The 19,934-nt window shown below is 36.1% G+C and overlaps 1 protein-coding gene across 1 annotated transcript in view; it reads right to left on the bottom strand.

Annotated features, from left to right (window-relative positions):
• nell2b (neural EGFL like 2b) overlaps nucleotides 1–13,958 on the bottom strand; it is a 63,762-nt gene extending 49,804 nt beyond the window's left edge. The window contains exons 1-8 of the mRNA XM_073838126.1: nucleotides 13,654–13,958; nucleotides 13,110–13,238; nucleotides 5,483–5,633; nucleotides 3,256–3,429; nucleotides 3,059–3,155; nucleotides 2,893–2,965; nucleotides 2,727–2,809; nucleotides 1,932–2,060 (exon numbers count right to left, since the gene is read on the bottom strand). Coding sequence (XP_073694227.1) covers nucleotides 1,932–2,060; nucleotides 2,727–2,809; nucleotides 2,893–2,965; nucleotides 3,059–3,155; nucleotides 3,256–3,429; nucleotides 5,483–5,633; nucleotides 13,110–13,238; nucleotides 13,654–13,705 — 888 coding nt within the window. The 5' untranslated portion in view covers nucleotides 13,706–13,958. The remainder of the gene's footprint in view (nucleotides 1–1,931; nucleotides 2,061–2,726; nucleotides 2,810–2,892; nucleotides 2,966–3,058; nucleotides 3,156–3,255; nucleotides 3,430–5,482; nucleotides 5,634–13,109; nucleotides 13,239–13,653) is intronic.
• Between the last annotated feature and the right edge of the window lie 5,976 nt (nucleotides 13,959–19,934).

Genomic DNA, 19,934 nt, shown 5'->3' on the forward strand with positions numbered 1-19,934 from the left:
TTTCTTTGGGCAACATAAACATTTTCACAAGATGCGACAGACCAAATGCGAATGTTTTGTGCACAGTTTCTCAGAGGAAAGCAAAACGTTTGTGAGAGAATGCAAATGTTTTGCGACCGAATGCAAATGTTTTGCAACCGAATTCAAAGTTTCTCAGGGGAACGTAATAGTTTTAAATAAGAACACAAAGGTTTTCAGAGTGAACGCAAAGTTTCTCTGGGGAACGGAATAGTTTAATGAGAGAATGCAAATGTTTTGCAAGAGAATGCAAAGTTTCACAGGAAAATGCAACAATTTTGCGACAGAACATAAAGTTTCTTGGGGAAACATAGATGTTTAATGAGAGAATGCAAATGTTTTGCTAGAGAATGCAAAGTTTCTTGGGGAAACAATCGTTTTATGAGAGAATGCAAATGTTTTGCGAGACAACACAAAGTTTCACAAAGAAAATTGCAATACTTTTGTGAGGAATTGCTAAGTTTATTGGGGGAACATAATAGTTTTGCAAGAGAACACAAATGTTTTCTGAGTGAATGCAAAGTTTCTCTGTGAAATGTAATAGTTTAATGAGAGAATGCAAATTTTTGCAAGAGAATGCAAAGTTTCACAGGAAAATGCAACAATTTTGCAACAGAACGTAAAGTTTCTTGGGGAAACATAATTGTTTTATGAGATAATGAAAATGTTTTGTGAGAGAATGCAAAGTTTCATAAGGAAAAAGCAATACTTTTGCTAGAGAATGCAAAGTTTCTTGGGGAAACAATCGTTTTATGAGAGAATGCAAATGTTTTGCGAGAGAACACAAAGTTTCACAAGAAAATTGCAATACTTTTGTAAAGGAATTGCTAAGTTTCTTGGGGGAACATAATAGTTTTGCGAAAGAACAAATGTTTTCTGAGTGAATGCAAAGTTTCTCTGCAGAATGTAATAGTTTTGCGAGAGAATGCAAATGTTTTGCGAGAAAAATGCAAATTTCCACAGGGAAACAACATACTTCTGTGAAAGAACGCCAAGTTTCTTGGGAAAATGTAAAAGGTTTTGTGAGAGATAGCAAATGTTTTTCAAGAGAACGCAAAGTTTCACGAGAAAATTGCAATACTTTTGTGAGAAATTCAGAAGTTTCTTGAGGGAACGTAATAGTTTTATGAGAGAATGCAAAGTTCCACAGGGAAATGCAACAATTTTGCTAGAGAACGCAAAGTTCCTTGGGGGAACGTAATCGTTTTATGAGAGAATGCAAATTTTTTGTGAGAGAATGCAAAGTTTCACAGGGAAACGCAATACTTTTGCTAGAGAATGCAAAGTTTCTTAGGGGAAACGTAATCGTTTTATGAGAGAATGCGAAAGTTTTGCGAGAGAACGCAAATATTTTCTGAGTAAATGCAAAGTTTCTCTGCGGAATGTAATAGTTTTGCGAGAGAATGCAAATGTTTTGTGAGAACTCAAAGTTTCATAGAAACGTGCAATACTTTTGTGAGAAATACAGAGTTTCTTGGGGAATGTAATAGTTTTACTACAGAACGCAAATGTTTTGTGAGGGAATGCAATGTTTCACAGGGAAATGCAATACTTTTGCGAAAGAACATGTGCAGTTTTCTTGAGGAAATGCAATATTTTTGTGAGAGAATGCATTAAAATATAATTTTTCCTCCTATCGTACATTTTTACATTCGCATGTCCCCTTAGCGGCTCTGTAGGATATTGTGGAAACAAGCTCCCACTGCAGTAATAGTAGTAGTCACATCACATCACTGCTCATTTGCATAATTTGCACTGTCACTCATGTCTTCTCTACTATTACTGAAAAGAATGACTTCCAGTTGCTTTCATTGTGAACGGCCCTTGAGCATGTAGTTCGGAGAGCCATCTCTTGTTTATATGCAGACCCAGTCAATCCACAGTCACCCCTTCCTGGCGATACATGAACTTACTGAGCATGTGCAGTTTCTGCATCCATCTATCCAAGCATCATCATCTCTGTATATCTCTCCATTCAGAGTGCACGTCCTCTCACAGTAACAGCCATCCAAGTACTTCATCTTCTCTTCGGCAAGTGCCAACTACAGCACAATGAAGATGTGAGGAAGAAGAGAGGGTGAGACTGAATGGTGAATCAATATAGAGGGAGGCAATACAAAAATGATGAGCAAGCAAACAATAAATGTTAGAAGGAGTGGGAAATAAGAGATTTATGATAAAGGAAGCATTTGTGGTGTTCACTATTAAGGACATCAAACAGAACAGACCATAACACAAAAAACCTATTGGCATCTAACACTAAACCTCAATAAAATAAGACACATCAATTTAACTGCATAAAATAAAAAAAGCTAACAATAGCAACATTAGCATGCTAAAAGTAACCCCCAAAACTCAGAATATAACAAAAATTCAATTAAAGCCCAGGATAACCCTGAAAGGTCTCCCCCTCTTTTATCATTTTTCTCAAAACCCATAAAATGACACTTAATTTCAACATTTACACTTTTTATTGGGAACTGGAAATTCCCTGTTCAAATGATTAATTTATTATTCATGTAGCCCCAATGCAAACTGACTAAATAAACTTCTGTATTACACATTTAAATTCATTGCACAGACTAAAATGAATGAAACTGCGACCAAATTCAACAACTGTTTTGCATTAGCTCAGAATAATAAAACTCAGCAAGCAGCAAAATCATTTTTAAAGACAGGCTAAACATGTTTTTTTTTTATAAACCTACCTTGCTTGATGTTTTAGCCAAAATATCTTGAAGTTCCATGATCTTCTGAACCAGGCCATGGAAATCATTACAAGTGGGACAAGCTGCAAAAGTTGTGAATGTACATTAATGCAATTTCCAGACCAACAACGTGCGAAGTAAACTTTTTCTGAGAGTATACTCTTACTCCGGTTGAGATCTGGACATTGGACGATGTATCCATGGGGTATGACAACCAGCTGAACATCCTGCATCACTCCCTGACAGAAAGAAAGTTGAAGAGATGAAGTCAAGACAAATGCACAATTTTACACATTTTATGGACTATTTAAATCTGCAAGACTATGTTTCACCCTGAAGAACCCATGGGCGTCATTTCTTTGACCAAGCCAGATGTTTGTTCCTCTAGGAAATTCCATAGATGGTGTCTCCACAATTCTCTCGTAAATTCTGAAAGCAAACACAAATAAAAACCAACACATGAGTGGACATTGATATGGACTACTACAAAGCATTCAAATCCATCTCTGGTGGTTTTCAAGCCATTCACCTGTTGCAGTCAATATGGAGCACCACTTGGGTGGCACTGAATGCCAGGGAGACTTTGTGCCAGTGTCCATCTGCTAAACTATAGGGGAAGACCTCTCTCTGCTGCCGCTGGTCTGAGGTTTGGAAGAAGAGACGGATCTCATTACGCAGACCGCTGCTCTCTACCTCCAGAAACCTGAGGGGGATGCCAAGAAAACAGATTTACCCTTGTGAAAAGTCACAATCATGCTTGAAATCTCAGAACTCGAGAAAATAACTGCTGCCAAACTGTTAGCCCTAATGTTCCCATGCACAAGACTTCTGGAGGTTAAGCTGCCAAGTGGCCGTTATTAGATTCTAGAATGTGGCAAAGCAGCAGGGAATAATGCTGCTCAAGGGGAATATTGGAGTTTTGAATGAATGTGAAGAGGAGCAGTGATCCGTGAATCTGCTGGCCTGGGCTGCGAGTGCTGACCTTAAAGAGGTGGTAGAATCAATACTGTGTGTGTTTAAGAAATGTCAGTGGACACCCCAATCAGAAGTGTTACAGACATTCCATCAGGAGAACAGATTATGTGTTCCTCTGAGGAACAGTAAATTAAAACAGAAAAAATAGAAAGGTTTTACAGGAGCAAAAGCCTACTGGAAGAATGGATGCACAGACAGCCCAATAGATAGACAATAGATGGATGGATGGATGGACAGATATTCAGACCAATGGATGGATGGGATGGAATGGATGAGGGATTGAGAAAAGAAGGGATGGACAGGTAGATAAATGGATGGATAGAGGGAGAGATAGACAGTCAGACAGACCTACAAACAGACCAAAGAATGGATGAAGTGATGGATGGACGGACAGATGGACCGATTGGACAGATAGAGGGAGGGATAGATAGTCAGATCTATGGATAAATGGAAGATTGGAGGGATAAAGAAAGTGAGATGGAATGGGCAGACAGATTTCTAGACAGATAGATAGATGGATGGATAGAGGGAGGAAGGGATAGACAGTCGGACAGACCTACAGACAGACAAAGGGATGGATCGATGGATGGATGGATGGATGGATGGATGGATGGACGGATGGACAGATCAACCAATAGATGGACGACTGATCAATCGACAGACAGACAGAGGGATGGATGGATGGATAGAGGGGCGGACGGATGGACCAAACGAATGATTGATTGTTCGATTGATTGATTGACTGATTTATTGACTGATCAACACACAGACAGAGGGATGGATGGATGGACGGATGGACAGATCAACCAATTGATGGGCAGTTGGACGACAGATCAATCGACTGACTGACAGACAGACAGAGCGAGGGATGGATGGATAAAGGGTAGGACAGATGGACCAAATGAACGATTAATTGATCGATTAATTGATTGATCGTCACAAACCAATTGATGGATGGACAAGGGATTGACAAAAGGAGGGATGGACAGACAGAAAGATAGATGAGTGGAGACAGAGGGAGGGATAGACAGCCAGAAAGACATACGGATGGATGGATGGATGGATGGAATGGATAAAAATACAGATTGTTAGATCATTGACCGATGGATGGATGGGCAGAATGGATGGACAAAGGATTGAGAAAAGGAGGGACGGACAGAAAGACAGATATAGGGAGGGATAGACAGTCAGACAGACTTACAGTCAGACCGATGAATGGCTGGATGGATAGAGAAATGGACGGATGGACAAACAGATGGATAGATGGAAAGGATGAAATGACAGATTGTCAGATCATTGACTGATGGATGGACAGGATAAATGGAAAATGGATTGAGAAAAGGAGGGACAGACAGACAGAGGGAGGGATAGACAGTCGGACAGACATACAGACACACCAATGGATGGACCGATGGATGAAAAGACAGATGGATGGACGGACGGACGAGTGATCAATCAACAGACAGACAGCCTGATGGATGGATAGATAGAGGGATGGCCGGAAGGACATATGGACAGAGCAAAAGATTAATCGATCAAAGACAGATTGACAGATCAATAGACGGACGGACGGACGGACGGACGGACGGACGGACGGACGGACGGACGGACGGACGGACGGACGGACAGACAGACAGACAGACAGACAGACAGACAGACAGACAGACAGACAGACAGACAGACAGACAGACAGATAGATAGATAGATAGATAGATAGATAGATAGATAGATAGATAGATAGATAGATAGATAGATAGATAGATAGATAGATAGATAGATACCTTTGTTCTCCATAGTGAATGGACAGCAGCACTCCGGAGCTGAATTTCTCCTGTTTGAGGGTCAGTAGAAGAGTGAACTCTGTTCTTCCTCTCAACTTCTGAAGAATTCTCTCTGCTGCCTTGAGCGAAGCTCTTGCATTCCTTGATGTGCCTGATGGACAAAGTGAAGGTCAGTGAAGGTGAAATACTGAGGCATTTGTTCATTAAACTTGGATCAGCTGAATATATGGCTTTCTATATTAAAAGGATTCCACAACAGGCCATGTATTTGATCCATCCATCACTGTGTGGACAAACTATGTAGGCCTATTCAACACAATCATCAGCTTGTAATTGAATTTGTTAAACATTTAGGCTACCGGTACCAAGAAAAAGTAGCTTAGAGGCAGAAATAGTCTTTAGTTTCCAGATCATGATGTAGATATGGAACTATTATGGCCGTTTTGAGCCAACGAGACCATCTGGTGATATTTATGTTTAAATATCTACTCTGGAGCCAGTGTGAATACTGAAGTAAGCAGAATACATGAGCATGATAAATACAAAAGGGTCAAAGTTTGGCTAGTTAGCCCTGACAGGTAAGAAACTATACCATCTTCATTAAAAAAGCAAAAACAACATATACATTACATTACATTTTTTTTTAATTGCTTCCTTGTCACATTACAGACCAAGAGAGTTGCAAATATTGCTCATGAGCAAAGATGGCAGTAGCTGAGCAACAACCATTGAAGTGAATGGGAATTCTAACAGATAGCTTTCTCTAGACAACCTTGGAGCATACAAAGGACAATTTTAAGGAAATGAGGATGGTAGACTGACATACAGGTCATGTCATGACACTGATGTGCAGAAATAAAAAAGAGACAGAAGGAAGGAGGAAACACAGTGGGAGAGCTGATGAGCTGGATGAGGAGGGCACAGGAAGTTGACTGTCTCCTAAGGGACGAATGTTTAAATCAGTCCTGTCAAAACATAAGAAATGTCTGGGTCTGGTCGTCTCACAGGGTAAAAAACACGCAACATACACACACACTCGCACACACATAAAGGCCAACCGAGGGAACACTAATGTTCTGTAGCTATTGTCAAGTAAAGCTCAGGGGAGCTGTAAGCCGCAGCCGTGAGCCTATTGTACGCCAGGAATGAGGCGGAGTTTCAGCACCTTCATTAATCAAATACACTGTACGACAGTGAGTTGAAGCTAACCTGGTAACCTCGACAATCCGCAGAGGACACCGCAGCTGATCTAATGGATTCCAGGACAGTTCACGAGTCTAAGCATTAAAGTCCTCTGGGGAAGTGCCAGGAAGACATTTTTTTTCCTGATACCTCTCCGATTAATTCCCATCGGATCGACGCTTCGTCTCAGATGCGCTATTCTTCTATCCCGCTCATCATTGAGGGTTGTATTAATGTGCTGTAAATCAAAAGCTAGTCATTCGATGGCAGCATTTAAAGGTCAGAGGGCAGCTAGGAACTGCTGATGGCTGTCCTCTAGGAAATTATGCAGATTACCAGTAATGATTTTTTACATAAATACATTTAATAATATACAAATACATAGTTACAAACCTGTAAAGATAAAGAGTTAGCTATATATTAAACATAAATAAATTTGTTAGCAAACAAACAAAATTTACACAGAAAGAGGAAATATTAATAAATAAATAGTTACAAATCTGTACAGATAAAGTCAGTAAAATATTAAATATAAGTAAATAAATAAATAGTTACAAATCTGCACAGACAGCAAAACATAAAATATAGAAAAAATGCTTAAAAATGTTATATTATAAAAGAGCTTAAAATAAATCGGTAGCAATAGAGTCAGCATATATTAAATTTCAATAAATAAACAAATAAATAAAAAGTTATAAATCTGTACAGATAGAGTTAGTAAAATATTAAATTTAAGTATACAAATAAATAAAATAAATAAATAATAAATAAATAGTTACAAATCTGTACATAGTGTCACCTAAATTTAAATATAAGTAAATAAATAATTACAAATCTGCACAGACAGTTAGCAAAAAAAATATAAAAAATACTGATAAATGTAATAATTTAAAAGGGCTATAAATAAATAAATAAATGGTTAGAAATCTGTACAAATAGAGTCAGCAAAATATTACATTTCAATAAATAAATAAATAGTTACAAATCTGTACAAATAGAGTCAGCAAATTATTAAATGTCAATAAATAAATAAATAAATAGTTACAAATCTGTACAGATAGAGTCAGAAAAATATTAAATTTAAGTAAATAAATAAATAAATAAAAAATAAATAGTTACAAAGAGCTAACAAATAGTTAGCAAAACATAAAATGTAAAAAATACGGAAAAAGTTAACTATAATAAAAAGCCTAAAAATCCAATGAAAAATAAACAAAAACCAAAATGGTTAAAAATCTATATGGATAGCGTGAGCATAATATTAAATCTTTATAAATAAATAAATAAATAAATAGTAATAGATCTGTACAGACAGTTAGCAAAATACTAAATATAAAAAAAACTACTGAAAAAGTTAAATATAATAAAAGGGATAAATAAATAAACGAATTAATAGTTACAAATCTGTAAATAAATAAATATATAAATACACAAATAAGTAGTTACAAATCTGTACAGGCAGCAAAACAGAGAATATAAAAAACAAAAACAATTAATATATAATAAAAGGGCTAATTGAATAAATATGTTAAATATTATATTATAATATACTGTTAAATATTTAAATATAAATATATAAATAATTGAAAAGATTTAATGAATACATATAATTAAGAATATCTTTACATTAATTTTTAAAGAAACATCAAAATGCTATTTTATTCACCTCATTCAAGCAACATCTAATTCCTAATTTACAGACCATGAGGACACAATCACCACAGAGCAAGGAGCAATCAGTAACCTGAATCTGTAATCAATCGCTCCGAGTTATCAAACACCACAGCCCTGCTATGGCTCGAGAGAACCAATAACTTCAATAACGATAAACGAGAACTGGGCTCCTGGGAGCGAGAAACACAGTGTGATGCAAATTATGTAATTCTGGTGACACTATTCTGCCAGAATTGGAATTAAAAACCTTTAGAGAAAAGATTTCTGGTAAGTTTTCCTAATGATGCTGAGCAATTACACGTAAAAAAGCACTTAAATTGATCACAAGTCAGGCTACTTATGATGCAACCGCTTAAAAGCTGTCCTAACATAACAACAATTTAAAGCCAATGTAAAAAAAAAAACTCATTTACAACTGATGAATTATTCAAGGCCTATTATAATGACAAAACGAACAAGTGTCTCTCCTCAAGTTAACACTGCATTAATCAGAAGACACAGGTCCATTATTCTCTGCCTCAAAGCAGTGGTTTGCTTAGTAGAAATGCCACAGATGGATGTATTAAAGAAACAGTTTGTGTCTGAAATAATATGAGGGTGAGTAAATGATGAAGTATTTCTTTAAGTCTACGCAAAAAAAAGTCGAGAGCTAGGGAATGAGTGATACGAGTGACGTAGAGTGTTTGTCTGGTCCAGACGGCATCAGTGCACAGGAGAAACACTTAGCTGATGTCCCTCTTGGCTGCTGCATGCTCAAATAGCTGATGAATGAGCAGGAATCTGATCCTGGCACTTAAAAGATCCAGTCAGCACCAGGTCTGGCAGAAGAGGTACAACTATGCCAAACTTCTTTCTTTTATTGTTTGCTTCCACCCTGCTCCATCCATCTGCTCATTAATTCATTCAGCAAAACCCAGCCACACTCAGACTTACAAACGCATATTGGGCATTTTGATGCTAACTGTGTAGGCCTATATGTAACTGTGATGGAAAATTACTCATAGCATGATATAAGATTTTATTCATACCGCCTACTTGCACTTACTCAACACCACAATGTCTGGCTACAGTGGCACGATAACATGTTTAGCCTTGAATTATCTTTAATATCTCCCCCTCTGCCTCCTCCCCTCTTCTCTTTTCTTCTTTCCACTCCTGTATAAACAGCACAGCATGGATGTCATTGACGGACATTGATAGGTCTCTCATCTGCATTCTGCACATTTATGACCTTGTCTCGAAGCCTGTCTGTTAGATCCCAGTTCTGCAATCCCATTGGCATTTACTGGAGCGCCAATCAATACTGTGGAGGTGCCACCTTCTCAAATTAGAACACGACTATTCCCTCCACAGATATCAAATGCATCTGCTTATCCTAGAATGTCAGAACAAATATGCACGCATCCTAAGTCTGTGTGTTTATGGGTGTACAGTCGCACACGCACAATGTGTACAGTACAGTATGAATACATTCCCCAGAGCAGCAGTGTCTCATACACCATTCATACTGCAGTGCGGAACAGAAGTGATGACACAGATGCTGGCTAACTGCAAACCTAGAATGTTACGGCACGCATAAAAATCTGTCATCATCACAGGTCATGGGAGCGGTGACAGCATAGCACATAAGCAGCTAAAAGGTTGGTGGTTTTATCCTGAGGTGCTGAAGAGTGGCTGAGCCAGAAAGCAGAGAATGACCATCACCATTGTGCCCTTGAGCAAGACACTTAACCCCAAACTGCTTAAAGCGGGATGTCAATCTGGATGAACAACCAGCTATAAATCACCAGAGGGACAACGATGCTATAGACAGATCTGCTACAGCAGCCCTCCACATAAACAGAGTGGAATGGAATGGAATGGAATAGAAACACTAGAAAAAAAGCAATAAGGAATGGAAGAGCAGATAAGATGTAGAAGTGTAGAATAGAACAGAAAAAGACAGACAAAATGGAACAGAATACAGACCAGACATATAATAAAACAGCAGAACAGAATATAGTACATCAGAAATTGAATAGAATAAACAAAGAATAAAATAGAACTAAATAGAAGAGAATACAAGAGAAGACAAGAATAGAACAGAATAGAATACAGCAGACTACTCAAGGAATATGAAATAAAAAAACAGAATACAGTAGCAGAAATAGAATAGAATAGAATAGAATAGAATAGAATAGAATAGAGTAGTATAGAATAGAATAGAATAGAATAGAATAGAATAGAATAGAAAGCATAGAATAAATCAGAACATAACAGAATACACAGAGCAGGTACAGACTACACAAAAAAAAAACAGAATAAACTAATAAAATACAGTAGATCACACATAGTATAGAATAGAATAGAATAGAATAGAATAGAATAGAATAGAATAGAATAGAATAGAATAGAATAGAGCAGATACACAACAGACAATGCATAGAATTGTTCAAGATAGAACAGAATACAAAAGAGCAGGTAGAGAATAAAGAAAACAATAGAATAAAGTGGATCACCCATAATAGAACAGAATAGAATAGAGCAGATATAGAATAGACCAGGCACAGAATAGATCAGAAAAGAACAGAATACACCAAAGCAGGTACAAACTACACAAAGAATGGAGAATAAAAGGATAGAATATACGGTAGGTCGCACTTAAAATAGAATGGAACAGAATCGAATAGAATAGAATGCAGATATAGAAAAGACAAAGAACAGAACAAAATAGAATACAATACACTAAAACAGGAATAGAATAGAATAGAATTGAGTAAATGTAGAATAGACAAGGCGTGGAATAGTTTAGAACAGAAAAGTATACACTACAGCAGGTAAAGACTAAACAAAACCAGAGCATAAATTAATAGAATACAATAGATCACACATAGACTAGAATCAATAGAATAGAATAGAATGCAGTAGAGCAGATAGAGAAATGACAAAGAATAGAACAAAATAGAACAGAATACACTAGAGCAGGTATAGAATAGAATAGAATAGAATAGAATAGAATAGAATAGAATAGAGCAAATGTAGAATAGACAAGGCATAGAATAGTTAAGAATAGAACAGAATGCACTAGAGCAGGTAAAGACTAAACAAAAACAGAGCATAAAATAATAGAATACAATAGATCAAACATAGAACTAGAATGAATATAATAGAATAGAATGCAGTAGAGCAGATAGAGAAAAGACAAAGAATAGAACAAAATAGAACAGAATACACTAGAGCAGGTATAGAATAGAATAGAATAGAATAGAATAGAATAGAATAGAATAGAATAGAATAGAATAGAATAGAGCAGAAATAGAATAAAGAAGACATGGAATAGTTCAGAATAGTACAGAATACACTAGTGTTGGAATAGAATAGAATAGAATAGAATAGAATAGAATAGAATAGAATGCTGTTGAGCAGATATAGAAAAGACAAAGAATAGAATAAAATGAACAGAATACACTACAGCAGGTATAGAATAGAATAGAATAGAATAGAATAGAATAGAATAGAATAGAATAGAATAGAATAGACAAGGTGTAGAATAGTTTAGAATAGAACAGTATACACTAGAGCAGGTAAAGACTAATCAAAAATAGAGAATAAAATAATAGAATACAGTAGATCACACATAGAACTAGAATAGAATGCAGTATAACAGAACAAAATAGTACAGAATACACTAGAGCATGTATAGAATAGAATAGAATAGAATAGAATAGAATAGAATAGAATAGAATAGAATAGAGCATATAGAATTTCCAAGTCATAGAATAGTTCAGAATAGAACAGAATACACCAGAGCAGGTAGAGATTACACAAAAATAGAGATTAAAAAAGTAATATAATATAGTAGATCACACATAGAACAGAATGGAACAAAACAGAATAGAATCGAATCGAATAGAATAGAATCGAATAGAATAGATCAGGTACAGACTACACAAAGAATAAAGAATAAAATAATATAATACATATAAAAGAATAGAATACAACGCAATAGAGCAGATATAGAAAAGACAATGAATAGAACAGAATACATTTGAGCAGGAATAGAATAGAATAGAATAGAATAGAATAGAATAGAATAGAATAGAATAGAATAAATATAATGACCAGCAGTCAATAACAAAAAAATAATTTAAAATATCTGATTCCAAAACTTAGCTGAATACTTTTAGCTGTAACTTTTCTATTCATCATAATTTTAGAAAGAGTACAGTAGTAGAGAGAAGAAAAGAGTAAACAAGACTAGAAGGAGCAGCAGTCAGTGACATGAAAAACTTAATTTGAAAAGCCCTAGAAACCGACTTCTTTGATAACTGGTTCTATTTATCATACTGTAACTCTGGAGCCATAAACAGCATCATCCTGGCATTCAGAGTGAGCCGTGGAGCCAGATGTTATTCCCCTCTCTACCCGCTGTCCTCATTAACTACATCTCCTGAATGGGATGACAATTCTTTGATGGGCAAGAACTTGCTGCTCAACACAGGAGCCTGTTTACTCCTGGGATTGATGCTTCACTGTTGGCTTGATCCATTTTTCATGAGAGATTAAGTGGGATCTGGAATTATGCCGTTCTAAACCAGCTGTCTGCTTGGCTGTTTCCTCTCACCAGATGTTGACAATGGATTCCAATTTCTCTAAATTGATGAAGCTCACTGTGAATGCGTTTTTTTTCTGTTGCTGAGCTGCTGTGATGTCAGTTACACTCTGATACTAAAACAAAAGCAAAGAATCACACGCCAGCTCGATTGACTTGTTAAATGCCAGCTACACGCACCTTCAAACAGATATGCTCTGCTCTCATTGTGGAACCCCTCTACCTGGGAAACTCCAGCACTTGACTTCACAAGATCAAACTCCTGGAAGATATCCACATGTAATGCTGGATCAACCCCGAAACCTGAAACTAAAGAACATAAACATAAGGAATCACTTACAAACAGAACTGAGTATTGAGTATAGAATTGAGTGAAATATCTGCTTTTGTATATTTGCATATAGATAACCGCCATAATAAGACATCTGATAATACAGTATATTAATACATATTCAAGTTAATCAACACTTACAGTTAACAGGTATTCACAGTTGCATTTTTATTCTTTTTAATTTTTATTATACGTTAAATATATACATTTTAGAACACAATTACATAGAATACTTCAACACTTGTACACATTTCTCAACATTTCGGTTGCTCAAACACTATGTTAAGTGTGACCACCCACTAAGCAAAATATAACCATCCCATAACCACATAAGCACCCATCCCGTTGCCGAAATTTACCAGCAATAAGACGGCTGACAAATACTGCGCTTACCACAGAAAAGTCCAAGAGTGCAAAGCGCAAAATAAAGTTTGAATAATCCCATTGTGAAGGAGGTGAGAGAAACGCCTATTCCATCATGCTGATGTTCTGCTGGATACTGAGCGAGATGCGCATCAGTGATACATCTCCAGTAAACGCATCCTCAAACCTTCATTACACTTCGCCAAAACTTTAGCAAATAAACACGGGGATATAAAGCAAGAAGGAAAACTTCATGAGGCGAAAATTCAGCTTCTGGAGATGCAGTGTCCTCTTGTGAGTGAGCGGTCAGTGGAGAGATGCAGGTGCGTCTGTCCTCCCTTACGACCAGAGAGAGAGAGAGAGAGAGACAGGAGAGAGAGGGAGAGAAGAGAGAGAGATATGGAACACACGCACCTGCAGCTCATAAATCCTGCCACCTGCTGGTCATGCACATTAACACGTTTCATATATAAAAATGTATATACTTGTATATAAGTATATACTTGTATATGTATATAAATGTATATATATATATATATATATATATATATATAAGAACTGTTCGTTTTTATCACTCAATTCTGACTTTTTTTTCTCAGAATTCCTGAAAAAGCATGAAATTATCCTCCTTATTTCTCAACCCTTGAAAGTAAATAATTTTCTTCAAACGTTTTCGCCACTGAATAAAAAATAAAAAGGTTACTGCGACTTTTTATCTAAAGTTCTGACTGTTTTTCTCTGAATTGTCTGATATAAACTCGTAATTGCGAGGTACAAGGTCGCAATTTTGACTTTTTTCTCACAAATGCGAGTTTGTATCTCACAATTATTTTTTTCTCGTGATTGCAAGTTATATCTCGAAATTCTGACTTTTTTTCAGAATTCTGATATATAAACTCACCTACAGTTTTACAGTACAATTTTGAGAGAAGAAATACTGATATGTTCTTAGAATTGCGAGTTTTGATGTTATAAAGTCACAATCGAGATATAAAAGTTTATTTCTCGCAATTCTGACTTTATAACTCGCAATGGCGAGTTTATATAACACAATTCTGCTTTATACCTCGTACTACACAGAGTTAAGTCAAAACAGAATTGCAAGATACAAAAAAAATTTATTTCTCGCAATTTAAGTTTATATCAAGCAATTGTGAGAAAAAAAGTTAGCTTTGAGAGTTTGTATCTTGCAATTGCGTTTTTATATCAAGCAATTTTGCCTTCTTTTCTCAGAACTGCGAGATTATATCTTACAATGGTGAGAAAAAAGTCAAAATTGCGAGTTTGTATTATGCGAAAAGGCAATGCAATTTTTTCAGTGGAAATGGGCTAAAGGTAAACAACTAAGAAAAACAAAGTGTAGTAACTCAAACTATTTGCGCTACAAACCCCTGTGTGTCTGATTACGATAATAAATTACAGTAATATGATAACAGAAACCAGTTTGCAAATTAGGCAGCAGCATAAAGGACTGTTTCTGTTTACCTCAAATAAATGGAAGCCAATGATACCGGAAGTCTGGCACATTCAAGATTGCACATTCAAGATACCAATAGTCCTGCGTGCTTTTACTGTACATTAACATTCATCAATTGATTGATAATTTGATCCAATTTTTAATAATTCTTGAGTCAGTTATTCAAAAATGCTACTAAATGTGCTGCTCTGATGATTTAACTCCTCCCCCAACATGTTAACGACCTAAAATAACTAATGTAAATCAGTAGAGATGAACTGATTAAAATATACATCCACTAAAGGCTTATGGAAAATATTTTGTTGCTTGGATATCCAGTGGCACTCAAATAACTAAGACACGTTGCCATGGCATCTGCAGTGTATTTGCATTTGCATATGGAGAAGGGTCAAAGAAGAAGGTCATGTGAGACAGAATTAATAATTGCAGGACCAATCAAACAGGTCATGCATCCATCCAGCGAGCATTTCACGACACATGTGACAGACCTGCACCACTGAAACAAGTAGCACAGCACTGTGGGCTGGCTTTCTGAAAATGCTTGTTGTGTTTGTTATCTGTCCCTGTGAATGTTGTTCCAATGCATTGCATTAAAAAAAAAAAACAGCAGGGAGTTTGTGTGTGCATATGCAGTGATAGCTCATGCATAATTAATGAATCATTTGGATGGCAAACCTATAAATCTGATTACACGATCCCACCATCACTTATTATTTATTAGACCACTGTAGCAATATGCATGATATTAATCTAAATGCATATAAACCAGAAACCAGTTGTGAAAACACACAGAAAGAGAGCGAGAAACTGCTGTATGTCGTCGCGCACACTTTCCGTTTCCACAATGACAGCTCAAGGCATCAGTTAGACAGAAGGCAGCATAAAAAGCAATGCACAGGGAGGTAGCTGTCCTCCATATCAGTTCAGGCACTACATAACAACAAGTGTTTCAGACAACAGCCTGTCTGCATGACAATAAAAGCAGCAGTTGGGGACTGCAGTATGAGTGCAGTGCTGTGATCATTCTCTTAACTCGAAATAAGAATACAAACCACATTGGACTTCATCTGATTAAGTGAGAGGGAGTGTTTTTAAATATATTCCTCACTGATATCCCTCATGGTTAGGGCTTGTAAATGCTTTATAGTTTATTTTGAGCCTTTTAACCTCTTTAGTCCCTTTTGGATGGTGGTGGTCATGTTAGTCGGTCACTCGATATCAGTGTTGGGAGTAACGGATTACAATGTAATCAGATTACTTTTTTGAAGTAGCTAGTTAAGTAACACATTACTTTTTTATTTAAAGTAATGTCAGTTACTGTGTTTCTCCATTTGCTGACTTACAACTTACAACATCCTGTCCCCATGTTGAGAGAAACTGATAGTAAGTGAAACAGCGTTGTGTGCTCTGTGTAAACATGATTGTTACTGCAGACTGATGTGAACATGCATTTACTTACCTAACTACACAAAAACAGATCGAGCATTCCTCAAAATTCATAAAAACATTTTTTTCTCAGAATTGGAAGATATAAACTTGCAGTTGTGAGTTATAAAGTCAGAACTGTGAGACAAACTCGCAATTGTGAGAAATAAAGCCAGAATTGCAAGATATAAACTTGCAATTGTGACTTTTTCTCAGAATTGTGAGTTTATTTCTCGCAGTTGTGACTTCATAACATGTAATTGCGAGTAATTAAGTCAGAACTGTAAGATATAAACTTGCAATTCTGAGAACATATCAGTCTTTTGACCCTTCAAAATTAGTTTTTATAACTCACAATTGCGAGAAAAGTCACAATTGCATGATATAAATTCGCAATTGTGAGAAAAAAAGTCAGAAGTCACATAAATCTCATAGATGTCTATTTGACATCTGCATTTACATCTGGAAGACATATTTTTAAGTTTTTTGCTCATCTGCAATACGTCTATAGGATGTTTCCTATCAGATGTCAAATAGACGTTTATTAGATGTCTTTAAGATGTTTATGATTTAGAATGTATGTAAAACTGACATCTCACAGACATCTGTCAGATGTTTTTACATAGCAGATGCTTTCCTGATTAAGTGATCTTTAACAGACATCTTGCAGGCGTACGTGTGCTATCTGGAGCAGTTCTGACCCTGATAGCACATGTGCATCTCGGAGACGTTTATTTGACGTCTGCATTTACATCTGCAAGATGTAGTTTGCTCATCTGCAATACATCTATTTGACGTTTCCTATCAGATGTCAAACAGATGTCTATTAGATGTCTTTAAGATGTTTATGATTTAGAATGTATGTAAAACTGTCTGCATTCACATCTGCATGACATCTCCAAGACATCTGCAAGACGTAGTTTGCTCATCTGCAATACGTCTATTAGACGTTGCCTATCAGATGTCAAATAGACGTCTATTAGATGTTTTTAAGATTTTATGATTTAGAATGTATGTAAAACTGTCTGCATTCACATCTGTAAGACATCTGAAAGACGTAGTTTGCTCATCTGCAATACGTCTATTAGAGGTTTCCTATCAGATGTCAAATAGACGTCTATTAGATGTCTTTAAGATTTTATGATTTAGAATGTATGTAAAACTGTCTGCATTCACATCTGCAAGACATCTGCAAGACATAGCTTGCTCATCTGCAATACGTCTATTAGACGTTGCCTATCAGATGTCAAATAGACGTCTATTAGATGTTTTTAAGATTTTATGATTTAGAATGTATGTAAAACTGTCTGCATTCACATCTGTAAGACATCTGCAAGACATCTGCAAGACGTAGTTTGCTCATCTGCAATACTTCTATTAGACGTTTCCTATCAGATGTCAAATAGACGTCTATTAGATGTCTTTAAGATTTTATGATTTAGAATGTATGTAAAACTGTCTGCATTCACATCTGCAAGACATCTGCAAGATGTAGTTTGCTCATCTGCGAAACGTCTAGACGTTTCCTATCAGATGTCAAATAAATGTATATAAGATGTCTTTAAGATGTTTATGATTTAGAATGCATTTAAAACTGTCTGCATTTACATCTGCAAGACATCTGCAAGACGTAGTTTGCTCATCTGCAATACGTATATAAGACGTCTCCTATTAGATGTCAAATAGATGTCTATTAGATGTCTTTAAGATGTTTATGAATTAGAATGTATGTAAAACTGACATCTTACAGACGTCTGCCAGATGTTTGTACACAGTAGATGCTTTCCAGATCAAGAGATCTTTAACAGACATTTTGCAGACGTATACATGCTATCTGGGGACTTTATTTCTCGCAATTGTGAGTTTATATCCCGCAATTCTGGAAAAAAAGTCAGAATTGCGAGAAAAAAACAGAATTGCGGGATATAAACTTGCAGTTGCAAGAAAAACGTCAGAATTGTCAAATACAAACTCGCAATTGGGCGAAAAGAGTTAGAATTGCGAGATACAAACTTGCATTTGTGAAAAAGTCAGATTTCTGAGATATAAACTTGCAATTGTGAAAAAAAGGCAGAATTGCAGGATTTAAACTTGCAATTGTGAGAAAAAAAAGTCAAAATTCTGGAGATATAAACTTGCAATTGTGAGAAAAAAAAAGGCAAAACTGCGAGATACAAACTTGTATTTGCTTGAATTGTGAGATAAAAGGTCAAAATAACCTTTTTTTAAAATTTCAGTAGCAGAAACGGGCTTCTGTACAATACAAAATGGCAGTTCAGCTGAAAGTTTTGTTTAAACTCTGTCCTTTGCTGTACAGACCTAAAATTACACTTCCGTTCAGCCTGAGGCTTGGTGCCTAAGGTGGTTTGGTCTCCCAACCTGGTCAGACTGGTCTTATAGTGGATTTAATAAGGTTTTGGGCACTTTCACCTTGTCCAAACTGGCAGACCAGCTTAATCCATCTAAAAGCAGTTTAAACCAGCTAAGACCAACTTAAGCCAGTTTAGTTTTTTCTTCTTCTTCTTCTTCTTCTTCTTTCTCAAATGAGTAGGAAGACAGAAGAAGCTTCCAGTGCACAGAAACAGAGAGTAAAATATTAAACAACGTAAAAGACCAAGGAACTCACCTATGTACTGTCTACATACAAAAAAATGACTAAATAAAAAAAAAATTAGTTTTATATTGCTGTTGCTAAGAGCTTGACAGGTTCACTGTTGTGTCTGTGTTTTTAAATTAATAAGCACAAAGCCACCCTAACTTAAGGAGCCACTCAAAAACGACTGCATATCCAACATGACTACTCTTCACCTAAACAACCACTCATTGCTGTCTCCACTTCACTAAAGAATGAGGCTCTCTAAACCTATGAGAAGCATGCGCGGCTCTGCAAGTGCACCAAGAAAACACTTATCTGCAGCACAAGTACATTTACGGAGGATGGAGTGTTTTCCTGACATCACAGGGTGGAGTATTTCTCATCTTCTAAATGCTTAGTGCATGTTCCTCTGTGCAGTCTGTGTCATTTAGATATAAACAAAAAATGCACTGTGGCTGTCAATGACTGTTACAATGCAGGCTGTTTTAAAAGCATTTGTAAAGAATATAGCTAAAAAACTTACAAGATTTGACATTGTCATACATTGTAAGAAGTTATAAAACATTCTGAATGCAACTAATAATTATTAACAATCATAATAATGATAAAATCAAATAAGGGGGAAAACGTGATTGGCTTGTTTAATGCTTGATAAGCAACAAGTACAAAGTAAGCAAAGTTGGATGAGCAACAATATATAGACATACAATGCTGACATCTGGTGGAACAAACACAGACACACAAATTTATAGCTTTATAATCTGTATAACTTGTATATAATACTCTTGTACATAATATATAAATACAATTCTA

The sequence above is a fragment of the Garra rufa genome, chromosome 4 (genome assembly GCF_049309525.1).
Source record: "Garra rufa chromosome 4, GarRuf1.0, whole genome shotgun sequence".
Classification (NCBI taxonomy): Eukaryota; Metazoa; Chordata; class Actinopteri; order Cypriniformes; family Cyprinidae; genus Garra; species Garra rufa.